The 12,812-nt window shown below is 39.4% G+C and overlaps 1 protein-coding gene across 2 annotated transcripts in view; it reads left to right on the top strand.

Moving 5' to 3' along the window:
• Window positions 1-12,812, top strand: part of URB1 (URB1 ribosome biogenesis homolog) — a 76,385-nt gene that overhangs the window by 21,144 nt on the left and 42,429 nt on the right. For both annotated transcript variants that reach the window (XM_054048013.1, XM_054048005.1), the window contains 6 exons: window positions 416-538; window positions 4,284-4,396; window positions 5,616-5,735; window positions 8,778-8,894; window positions 9,392-9,530; window positions 12,217-12,387. In XM_054048013.1, coding sequence (XP_053903988.1) covers window positions 416-538; window positions 4,284-4,396; window positions 5,616-5,735; window positions 8,778-8,894; window positions 9,392-9,530; window positions 12,217-12,387 — 783 coding nt within the window. The remainder of the gene's footprint in view (window positions 1-415; window positions 539-4,283; window positions 4,397-5,615; window positions 5,736-8,777; window positions 8,895-9,391; window positions 9,531-12,216; window positions 12,388-12,812) is intronic.

The following is a 12,812-nucleotide window of genomic DNA, read 5'->3' as shown; positions in this document are numbered from 1 at the left end:
ATACAAATAATAATACAAATGTGGGTTAGAGCAGTGATAGTCAGACCACTGTGATTCAGGAGCCAAATTAGCAATCAACATTACTCAAAAAAGCCACAGTAGTGTTAATGACGGGGGAAATATTTAGTGTGTGTGTATATTGAAATATACTATAATAAAATATATTATTCTCACAGCAAATAAGTTAATAAATTAGTGCAAGTTGATAACTTAATTGGTTGATAACATAGTTAAAACCTCCTGACTGGTTACTAAATAAATCCTACAGTGTTTTAATAGTGTGTGCTGCAAACAGGAGAGACACTAAAGAACCATTTGCGGCTTGAGAGTATCACTGTGTTAAAACATTGCGGGTTTCCTTTGTCTGAAGGAAAAATGAACTAATTCTAAATATATTCATTCTATCTGTGTTCAGGCTCAGATGATGCAGAGACCACTCTTCTGAAAGCTGTGTTACTTCAGGTCATATGCCTTTGTCAGAAGGTTGTTCCCCATTTGGTAGCTCAGAGCAACTTTGATTTCAGCAAACTGCTAAAAGGTATGTTAAGGGTATTTAAATGTTCTTCAGCTGGCTAATGAAAGCATTAAAAGCCTCTAGGACAGGGGTCCTCAAATTGGGGGTCGGGACCCCTAAGGGGGTCACGAGGTTATTACATGGGGGGTCGCAGGCTGTCACCCTCCACCCCAAACCCCGCTTTGCCTCCAGCATTTATAATGGTGTTAAATATATTAAAAGGTGTTTTTAGTGTATAAGGGGAGGGGGGGGGGGTCGCACTCAGAGGCTTGCAGTGTGAAAGGGGTCACCAGTACAAAAGTCTGAGAACCCCTGCTCTAGCAGGAGAGGTTGATTACTTTTCTACTTAGTAAGAGGAACAGAAGTGTCCTCAAAAGAGTAACCTGTTTTAGACTCTCGATTACATCACCATTTCATTTTGCTGTTTGTGCAGGGCATAGCACTTCACAAACAAATGTAAAATGACAAGATCGCTGCCCCCAGGATTTAGCTTTAAAACTATAAATATTAACGGTTATGGGGCGTTGCTGTCTGGAGTGGTTCACGGTTGTACGTGCCAGCCTCTGAGCAGTCTGTCAGAAAAGCAGGGCAAGCTGGTGCCATGTTCTATAATTAGATTTTCCCAACCTAGTAACAAATGTGAACTCTTGGATCACTGTAAGAGTGTTACCATGGAGTCACGGGCAGTCCCCTTGGGCACTCCAGTCTGTCTTGCCACCCAGGCAAGCTGGACTTAGTGATGGATGGTCACTAACATAAAAAATCAGAAATATTCAGGTTGCTCCCAGTCTCAGGAGACCAGTCACTTACCCCAGATCAGTTTGTACCTTAGATCTAACACCAAAAACAATGCTGGTAGCCAATCCTGTAATAAACTAATTAAGGATTTATTACCTAGGGAAAAAAATGAGAGGGTTTATTTATATATTAAAGCAGGCAACTTATGAGCACAAATGAGTTACAGTCTGTGATTCCAAAAGGTGACAGAGATGTAATAATCTGTCCATTTAATGTCTTTTAGGGCTAACCTAGGTTGACTCTGGGGAATCTCTGCTCTTGTTTCTTAGCTCCAGCCCGTGTAAGAGTCTAAACAGCAAAGAGATAACTATTTCTTCTTGAGAGCATCTTTCTATGTCCATCCCCCAGAGTTCAAACTGATGGGACAAGAGCTCCTGCACATAACTTCTTCCTGGGTGGATGGGGCAATCCATAAAGTTTCTGTCCTACGATGGCCTGGATAATCCTTCTTGGTGGGTGGGGGAACCCCTCTTCCTGCTGAGGCTCACAAGCTCATAGCAGGCATTTTTAAAATTATAAAACAAAACTTTTATATTATCTTACAGCATGGGATACAGACATTAGAAGTCAGATCAATGCATGGAGCAACTTACAAGCATTTTACAGAATCTAAATAGATTTTTACAAGTCTAACACCTGTCTTGAACAATACTAATATATAGGTCTGGTTTCCAAATACGAATTTGTCAGTGCTCAGCTGATGCCTTCAGACTTGGCAACAGCTGGCACCTGGTCTGCCAGTGTCACAACAGGAAAAAGACATTTTTTCTTAAATTCCTTATCTGTTTTGTCACATCCACTCCTATTTTTAAATTTTAAAAATAATTTTCTAATCTACTTCTTGATGTTGTTTACAGAAATTTACTTGCAAAAATCTGGAATTTCTAGGTGTCTAACTCATAAGAAGATAACATTAGAAGGCCATACTGGGTCAGACCAAAGGTCCATGTAGCCCAGTATCCTGTCTTCAGACAGTGGCCAATGCCAGGTGCCCCAGAGGGAATGAACAGAACTTGTAATCATAAAGTGATCCATTCCCTGTCGCCCATTCCCAGATTCAGGCAAACAGGCTAGGGACACCATCCTTGCCCATCCTGGCTAATAGCCATTGATGGACCTTCCTCCATGAATATATCTAGTTCTCTTTTGAACCCTGTTATAGTCTCGGCAACATCCTCTGGCAAAGAGTTCCACAGTTTTACTGTGCATTGTGTGAAGAAAAACTTCCTTTTGTTTGTTTTAAACCTGCTGTCTATTAATTCCCAGTGACTTTCAATGGGATATGGGTGCCTAACTCCCTCAGGCCCCTATGACAATCCCAGTCTAAATAAATGATTTTAGAACTCTTCATATTTGCAACAACATTGCAGTCTCTTAAAGGGATAGGGTAATTCATTAGAGGTTTAAAAAAATCACTTACCAATGCAGTGGTCTCTTCTGGAAGGTGTCAAAAGTAACCCTTTTCTTCTTCTACTGCTCTGTTTTTTTCAATCATGCTTACTGCAGTCCAAGGGAGGAGGAATGGAATTCTACATGGTGTTGCTTCTGAGGGAAGCTCATAATAGGAGAATTATTAACAGTAATATGAGATGGTTTGAGTTTGGGCAACTGTTACATAGGAAACAAGGAGTGTTTCTTTGTACAGCAAAACTGAGTAGAGAAGTATATACATTTTCTGTACCATAGAGCTAGAATAATTATCTGTACTATGTGCAGTCCCTTGTAAGGTATATAAGAGTAGGAGTTACATAAATTAAAAGTTTGTCAAGAAAAGGAGAGCCAAAAGTCTTAAAATAAATAGACTAATGCATGGGCTTCCCATCCCCCTTGTGCCCCAATCAGAGTGCACTGCCATGGTTAGTTTATTCTGTGGCTGCCTCACAAAATCATGTGTCCTGTGTGTCCCAGTATTTCTTGCAACATAATGGATTGATTTTTCCAAAAAACAAAAGGAGGGACATGTATCTTGATAAGGCAATGACCCCTTGGTATTGTGTTTAGTTATAATGTGACACAAGGAATAAAACTTTAGCACCTCACATTTTTTGGCAGAAAAGTACATTGAGGATTAGTCACAAATCTCCCATCCTCCTGCACAGAATTGAGCAGTCTGCCAGTGGGACTGAAGACAGGCAGTCTGTTTTTGACTTGTAACAATCTGTATGTTTAACAGCTGATCCCATTGTTTAGTTTTGCTGCTGGTGGAACTTTGGAGTTTTGTTAGTTCTGCTATCTTTTTTTAATGTGCTGTTCCCATATACAAATTACACAATACAAGAAAAGAGAACACTGAGCTCACCCCATAGAAAATGAGATTATAGAGTGCATACCAGAGTGGAGTTAAAATATGAGGCAGCTCCCACTCTGTGCTTAATGAACCAATGGTAGCATCACTAGTTTTGTGAATTATATGGGAAGTATTTGATCTCTGATTAATTCAGGAAAATAAAGTATCCCATCTCAGTCTGTTTTTTGCTTTAGGTGAAAAATACCACTTGTTGCAAATAAATGATAAAAAGCTACTTTTGGTGAGATGTAAGCCCAAAGTTCACTTGCGGTTAGTAAATATGCCATATCACATTTTGTAACAGTATGGGTATTAGTCCGGACACCTAGGTCAAATTCCATGTTGTAGTCTTTGCTAAATTTCCCACTGCAATCTGAACAGCACCTGGGTTTTCTTTTTCACTTGTTATGTAAAACTACTGTTTGGAGTTGCTGCATGATAACCCAAGGGCCTGTGTTGTCAAGGGTGGGCCTAATGATTCCTACAGTGTGAACTGGGTGAGGTCGTTTGGATTGTGTTACTCAGGAGGTCAGACTAGATATTAATCCTGGCCTTAAAATCTATGAATTTCTTGCTTGCTCACTTCATAAGAGTGCTTTGAGGCTTAAATAATGAATGTTTGTGAAGCATTCTGAGATCTAGAAATGCAAAGTAATATTGATTATTACTGTTTTCCAACCCCAGGTATTGTCACTGAAAAAGGACTCCGAGAAGAGATCCCTCCTGTTCTACAGCACCATATACTGAAAGTGGCTCTGGAACTGCCGGCAAATAAATTTGCCTGGTTCAGAGTACAGGTAGGAGAATTGCAGATGCGTTTATCTGTTTCTTTTGCCAGTTGCCCTCATGTCTTTGTCTCTGATGCTGCACGTCTTTAGTGCCAGTCCTATCATTTCAGCGTCTGTTTCCATTAGGCAAGAGCCCGGGAATCATTGGCTCAACAAAGGCCTAGGACCTTTGTCAGTGGGAATAGAAATTCCCTCCTCTCCTATGAAGGGTTAAAAGGGGCATCCTAAAATCTGCTGCTCCCAGAGACAAGAGTGAGACTCTTCTGGACACTGAGGGATGGAAGGATTGTGGCTGCAAATCAAGGAGATGAGCAGGATTCTCGGGTGCTGCTTCTAAACACCTGCTGGAGAAGAACCTTACCCTAGGGGGCTCCTTGCTTATGCGAGTGGAGGCTTTCACAGACTCCCCTCTCTTCTCATTTACTCTAGGCACATATAGGAAGAGACCCTCCTACAGCTGGCTGGAGAAAGGATTTGAACATGCCTTGTGAGAGTTGGCAGTGGGGGAAAGAAGTGACTCAAGGCTGCCCTGATTGGAACCCTCCATGATAACAGATCCTCCATCATATTCAGCCAGCCATAGAGAACAGGGAAGAGACTTAAGAGGGAGCAGGAAAGATCTTTGAAACTGGCAAAAAAAAATTTACTTCTTGCCAGTTTCAACAGCAGTGTAATTTTTCTGTTTTGCACACTATTAGTGTTAGACAAGTGCTTAAAGGAAAAGTTAGAAGGCCATATTCAACAGTGATGCAAAGGGTTTTTGTATTTTGCACATTGGGTTGGTCTGAAAAGTAGAATAAGCAGTAAAGTAGTGCACATTTGTAATAATTCGGCACCTGTCAGAACAGAAGCGACTTACACTGATTTCCTATTCTTTGGGAGCTAAATTCAGCCCTGGGATAAATGGATTTATTTCCCCTTGAGTCAGTATTAGTATGACATCAGGATTATTGGTGATGAGGGAAAGTTAAAGGGTGTGGTGTTCTACTTAGACCCTTCTGTTAGTTGGTTTTCCTATTAGACACACTCCTTCCATTGCTCAAAGGCTATTATACTCATCTTGCTCACCCACTAATTGCAGAATTCGTTCAAATCACGCTACTTCCACTTGGCCAGCCCAAAAAATCTCTGGCCTGCAAAACAGTTTTTGCTATTCTGCTGCCACAGAGTAACTTATTCCTGTCCAGTGATATCACACAAGGGAAGTTTAAACCCATTATTCTTTTAGGATGTCTCGGAAACAGAAAAGGTTCGTGGTGAAAGATCAGTATTTTATTTACTGATGAAAATGTTTGTAACAAGTAACCATTCACAACTGAAAACGTCAACAAAACAACTGATCATCAAGGTAAGTTTTTTCTTTGGCCTCAGATACTTAAACACATTTATATAGTTTGTGCCAACAGCAGTGTGTTGATGTTGATCACGCTAAGGTTGTTTTTTTAGCACTTTGATTTTAAAGAGTCTCTAATTTAATTTGACTGTAATTATTCACTCCTTGGCTCACAGCCAACCTGTTCTGCTCACATGAAATAGTCCCATTGGCCACAGTCTTTTCTGGGTAGCAGTGAATATTATTTACCCTTTAAAAAACAAATAAAAAAAATCTACATTTTGGCACTTAAATAGAAGATGTCTGATTTTCAGAAGTGCTGAAGGCCCACAAATCCCATTGAAGTCAGTGGCAGCTGCAGAAGTTTGGTGCCTCTGAAAATCAGGTCACTTCTAGTTAGATGCCTCAATATGGATTTAGGAGCCTAAATTAAAAGAATCTGGCCTAGGTGTTCCTAGGCCCTGATTCTGCAATCAGGTCCATGCAGGTGGATTGTTGTGACTGTGCATAGCCCCAGTGACTAGTGACTTCTGCACAGGTCCAGGAGCTTGTCCCTGGGTACCCAGTTGTAACATCATTCACAAACCAAAATGATATGGATTTTAAAAGTTAAATCTGGCATGTGATTACTGTTATCAGGTTTTATCACAGGTTGCACTTTGAAAGCTGGAAACAGCTGCTTTTATCAGAGAAATTACATAAAGAGTTCCGTTGTATAGTTCATGTCAGCCACTGAGATGCACGTGAGTCTGTTACCCACTAGTGTGCTCCTCCTGCTCATGGCACTAGCATTGGCTGCCACTGTCAGCAAAGCAAGGTGCCAGATCACAGATGAATTTTTAAGGACTTGGGGGGGAGGGATAGCTCAGTGGTTTGAGCATTGGCCTGCTAAACCCAGGGTTGTGAGTTCAATCCTTGAGGGGGCCACTTAGGGATCTGGGGCAAAATCAGTACTTGGTCCTGCTAGTGAAGGCAGGGGGCTGGACTTGGTGACCTTTCAAAGTCCCTTCCAGTTCTAGGAGATAGGATATCTCCATTAATTTAATTTAATTAAAAAAATGTAAGTTACAATCCAAAGCCCTTTGAAGCTAGTGAGGGTCTTCACACTGAGTTCAATGGCCTCTGGATTTTAATGCTTGCATGGTAACACCATATCTGGGGCCAGTGGGATTCAGTACAAAATGTTGTAGAGGCTTAAAGACAGTGACAGAACTCCCACAGATGTTATAGGGTTCAGGATCAGAGCTGGAATTTGGGACCCTGTAGAATTTCTGTTACAGTTACTTTTGGCAGCTGCATAGGAAAAGCCTGCTTCGTAAATGTGCAGTCCTTAATGGTGGTGGGTAAGCTCCTCTTGTGTGAGCCTCTGGTGCTTAAACGTATTTACATTTAAAAGCAATAGCGTGGGTGTTTTTTTTTTTTTTTTGTAGTATATTTGATTGATGAGCAGAGATTTGGGCTGCCTGATTCATTTTCTCCTTTCAGTTCGTTCTGTTTTCTTTGAAAGGGATTCATAAGCAGTGAGGTCAGGACAGTTGTATCAGTTCCAATGGGCTTTTCAAAATTCTTAAAAAAAAAAGAGAGATGTTAATGAGTCTTTTTTTGCTTTATTTTTCAACATAATGGAATATAAATTGCAGGTATGTTTTCAAATTTTGCGTTCTGTTCCTGCCTCTTTTCATGAGGGCTGAAAGTATTTTCTTTTTTGAGAATCTGCCAGAAGTAGTTAATTATTTAAGAGTGAATCATTTTTTTTGATGAACTGTCATGTCAAATTCGTGTAATCAGAGATGCTATTTTTGTATCTGCCAGTGTAGCACACACAGTGAAAGCTGAACAAACTGAGCCCTGAAAGAGAACTGTTTTCAATATATGTTTTGCAAAAGACAAAGTTCATAAAACTATATAGAAGCTTGTTATTTGAGTTTTCATATGATAGTGTCCTCTCTCTTTCAGTAACTTCTGTTAGTTTATTTATTACATGATTACCTGTGCTGTTGTTTTAAACACAAAAGGTCTGATTTTGATTTCACTTAATGCTGGTTTAACTTTTTTTACTTCAGTTGAGTCAGAACTTGTTTACACAGTTTTTGTACTGCTTTCACTATATTGGCTTGCAACTAATCACCATAGCGTGGATGCAGTTGTGAAAAGGGCCTCGTCCCTATAGCTTGTTACCCATAATTTCTGGGAATAACCTATACCGGTATAAGGCACCTTTTCAATGGTAAAACTATTGTCCCCAGACAAAACTATGTCTGGTAAAACCCTACCAGAAATCAGGGGTTTTACTGATTTAATAATTTTGGTAAAAAACAAACAAACAAAAAACCATCAGTAACTGAAATAGTTTAATGGGTACAAAAACTGTGTTTAGACCAGGCCTAAATTACTTTTGATTTATACTGGCGTGAGATCGCAATCAGGCTGTAGTTTAGCCAGATCCCTGCTTCCCCCGATGTTACAAACACTCTAGTCCTGCAAACAGTTGCCCTTATGAATAACTTTACATATATGAGTAGCTTTATGTTGTTCAACTGCATTACTTGTGTGCATAATATTAATTGCGTGTGTAGCTGTTTGCAGGATCAGGGCTTAAAATGCATGGATCTAAGAAAATAAGTGCAAGACTAAGAACAAATTAGAGTTGTATCTGAGAGTTGTATAAAGCTAGGCAGAAAAAAAGTGTGTGTTGGGAAAAGTTTTGGAGGAGAAGATGGCTGCTTTCAGCAAAGGGGGCAGCATGAATAAAGACATGGGGCCTGATTCTCATTTACATCAAGGCCACTTTACACAGCTTTGGCAATGTAAAATGGCAGTAAATAATATTTACATCCACTTTGGGGCCCTTTTGTGGAATTAGGGTGGTCTAAAGCAACCTTGGTATATGTAAGAATCAGGTCCCTTTTGTCAGAAGTTAGAGAGGGGGACAGTGTTGGTGTTCAGCAATTTGCTGCTATTCTGTCTGTAGTAAAAGAAATAAAAATGAAAGCTGCTGTACAAAAAGCTATAAATATACACTATTTATTTTCTCTCACATGCTGTTTTTCCGGCTAGGTTTTGCATGACAGTGGAGTATTTGAGTACACGTGGAAGGAACTCGTACTGTGGCTGGAACACTTGGATAATACAATAGAAGACAAAAAGGAAGCCGTGATTCAGTTTTTGGAGAGGGTAATTGTTCAAATTAGTTAGATAAACAATGTCAAGAATAGCATTAATGGGAAGCTAATTACTTTGCTGTTATTGAGGAAAATCTTTTCAAAGGATTGTGAATGAATTCTGAGAAAGGCAGTGACTAAATCCTTTACACAGAACTCATATCTGTTGTCCTTGGTGAAGGGGTGGATGAAAAGGGTTGGGGGGAATTGACTCCCCATAAGATATATTGTTACTGGAGCAGTGCTGGTATGAGGAGAAAAGACGCTAAGGTTATTAGGCATCCCACCTGCTAGGCTCCTTTGAAACTCCCAGATAAAATTAACTAATTCCAATGAAATCTAATCTTTAAAAGAAAACATTTCTTTTCCTGATCACCTTTTCTAGATGTTAAATTTCCAAGCCCTTCCATTTGTTTCACTTAATATTCCTATAACTAGCATTTTCTGTATAGAATTGCAATGAGCTTGCTTGTTCGGGGGTCTATGACTGACTTTTATCTTGGTTCGCAGATTTTAATGAAGTTGGTGACAAACCCCTATCCATACACGGATAAAGCCGCAGACCTTGTCCAGGAAGCCAGTATGCTCCAAGTCAACTTATTTAAGCAAGATGTGGATAATGTTAGCATACCCATCTCTCACATTGATGGTATGTGATGATCCCAAAGTGATGTCTGCTCCATCTAATTTTGCAGTCCTTAATCAGGCAAACCTGCTACTGATGCCTGTTGAAATCTTGCCTGAGTAAGGAACTACAGGATTAGGCTTTTTAATTGTATTCAGCTCTGTAAGTAAACACTAAATGACCATGATGTCTCCCCGCACCAGAAGGTAATCTATGACACAGCTTTGCAGTTTTAAAAGTCCAAGTAAAATCTTACTTTTGATCTGCTTTCAGTGTCCCACAGCACCAGTTTTTAATCCAAGTCAAATCCATTGCAGTCATGCTTCCTTTTAAATCACAGGGCCAGGGCTAGTTCCCCCTGCATATATGAGCAAGGGGCAAGGATCATACCAGAGCCCCTCCCACTTCTTGTGTTCATTCACAGGGGGCAGCTGGAATCTTGCTGCTTGTGCTCTTTAGGCCAAATCCTGGTCCCATTGACTGCAGTGTCAAAATTCTTATTGACTTCAGGGACCAGGATTTGGCTAGCTGAGCATACAGACATGGGAGTGTTAGTTCCACTTTGGTAATTCAGGGCTCAGGAGAAAGCACATGGCACAACTCCCAACCCCCCCCCCCCCTTGTTTTTTTTTTTTTTTTTTATAAAGAGTATAACAGCTGCCAGGGTGGATTTGATTTTAAATCACTAGTCAGGAAGACTCGATTTAATCATGGATTTCTACATAAAAGTGCCTTCTTGTTGGTTGTTATAACCTTAATACATATTCTTCACAACTCAGAGATAGATGTAGGTTTCATTTTTAGAAGGTACACACTATACGTTTTTAAAGTGATTTATTTTGAAAACTTTTCAGATTAGTTTTATAGCTATATTAGAAAATGAATGATGGTTTGGTTATTTAATTTACCAAAAGTAATTGAAGCAGATATTTATGAAGTCATTGGGAGGTGAACTATCTCCAATTCAACAGGTTAATCATTAATATTTGGAGGATTTTCTTGCCATGCTGTATTAGGAGGAGAACATCACCAGACAGACATTTAAATTGTTTTATTTAACTAAAACAACAACGTTATGTATTCTGGATTTTTTTTCTTTAACAGCAAACATATAATGTTTTAATAAAACAAGTATACGAATTTTTGAATTTAGTTAAAGATTCAAGATTTTTTTTAAATCAGGTTTTTGTTAAAAATTTTTTTAACTAAAATAGTTAAATGAAATATTTAAAAAAAAACACACACAAAAATTAAATCGACTATATCAGCCTGGTCAACATGAGAAACTTAAAATATTGGCTTCTGCAGCTAACTCAGTCATCTTCACCTTCCTGCTTTCCTAGGATGATTTCTCAATTTGGAATAAATTAGTCCAAAGGAAGAAAATATTCTTTCTACACCGGCAGAAGAAGCTACTGCTGTTAAAAGTGAAATTATCACTTCAACAGTCTCTGAATCCACGTGCTTAAGTGACTTCCACCAGTTCACTGGTGTGACTTTCTTTAAAACATCATCAGCAAATATATATCTCAGAAAGACCTCAAGACTTCTGGAATATGCTGCTCAAACAGTTTCACTTTTGTTTCTACTGCTTTTACCTCCTTTCTCCATTTATCTCCAGACTTCTTCTCCTTGTCCAGATCTATTTCACCCCCAAAAATCTTCTATTCATTGAAATTTTTGAAACTTTGCACTTTTAGAGAGAGGTAAGGGATTGGCTCTGTGTACACAAATTTAGAGATGGACAATAGGGTTGAGGTCTGTTATTTCTCACTGCTACACATTATTTATTTATTTATCTATTTATTTATTTAAAAACATTTTTGTTATTAACAAGCATGTTATCTCTGGAGACACAAATTCACAGTTTGAGAACTGCAAAACTAAGCATCTCTGATGGTATCTTCTAGACTGAGCGCTGAGTCCCATTGGGAAGAAAGCTTAACCTAAATAATCTATACAGAAGTCACTGGAACCCCATAAGAGTGAGTCCCTAATCCATGAACTGTTGGAACTCATTTACCAAACTTTTCTTAAACATTACATGAATATATTGTCTCATTCTATAGAATTAGAATTTATAATCCCTATTCCATGATGAGATATCTTTGAGCTATAATGTATCTTAATTAAAACTATCTTTAGATAGGTTTTTTCCTCAAAAAGCATTTTATCAAAAAAATCTGTTTGTTTGTTTGTTTAAATCATTGATTTTTATCCACCCTGGCAGCTGTCTCCCCTGTACGCGCTCGCCTGTCTCCTCCAGAGGTGCTCTGACTGCAGATGTTTTGGTGCGATGCCTTCATCCACTGCTGCTGGTGCTAGTTCCCCTTTCTCCATACTTCTCTTAATGGGGCATCAGCTTTGAAAGCCACCCACAGTGTAAACATGCTAGGAGTGCCATCTATTTTACCATCATTAGGAGCCAGATATACCTGTCTTTCACCCTTTGTCTGATTTGTACCATGAATGTATATTCAAAGATAATGTATATTCAAAGAGACATCTTCTTATCCTTGGGTTGTTGTTCCCCCAAACCTATATTAAATTGTTCCCTTTCACTTGCCTACAGCACTAACATTGGATGCTTCCTTTATTTTCTCCTGAATTACCCACACCTTTAAATCTCCTCTTATTTCCTGTGTACTTGCATCCTAAAAGTAGTGTTTGCTTGAACTCAGAACCCTGACATTTTTTCATTGGTAACTAGATGTCCTGGATATGGTTGATGTCCTTGTGGAGGGCAGCGAAGGCCTAGATGAAGAAATTGGATTCAGTTTAAATGAAGACATGATTCTACACACCTTTCCATTCAGTGCTGTTGTCCCTGCAGCGTTAGAAGCCAGGAATAAGTTGTTGCTTCAGACTGAAAATGAAATGGGTATTTACTGTGTTTGTATATGTCCCTGGGAGTGGCTAAAAAGATTCATGCTGTATATGGAAGGGGGGGGGGAATATTTTATCATTTTCATGCAGTGGTTACTCTGGTTATTGTGTATGAAAATCAATGAGCCCTATTGTACCCTCTGCTTCTACAAGTGGGAAAACACAGATCCAAGGGATCCTGGCTCAGAGCAGCATTAAGGGTGCAAGGTGCCTCTACTCTCTTCTGACCCCAAGGAAGATACATTGGGTTCAGAACCTGAGCCAAGAGGGCAATATCAGGGTGATGATTGCTCTTTACAACATTAGTCCCACCACCACCAACTCTGTGGAACTCTTGTGGGAAAGCTACATAGGTCATATCCGAATTAAAGAGCCCACCTATCCTCTGATGCTGTGGAACCCACAGCAGTGGCCGGAGAA

This window comes from Malaclemys terrapin, chromosome 1 (genome assembly GCF_027887155.1).
Source record: "Malaclemys terrapin pileata isolate rMalTer1 chromosome 1, rMalTer1.hap1, whole genome shotgun sequence".
Classification (NCBI taxonomy): Eukaryota; Metazoa; Chordata; order Testudines; family Emydidae; genus Malaclemys; species Malaclemys terrapin.
The sequence above is the reverse complement of the archived record's forward strand: the minus strand, read 5'-3'. Positions and strand labels throughout refer to the sequence as shown.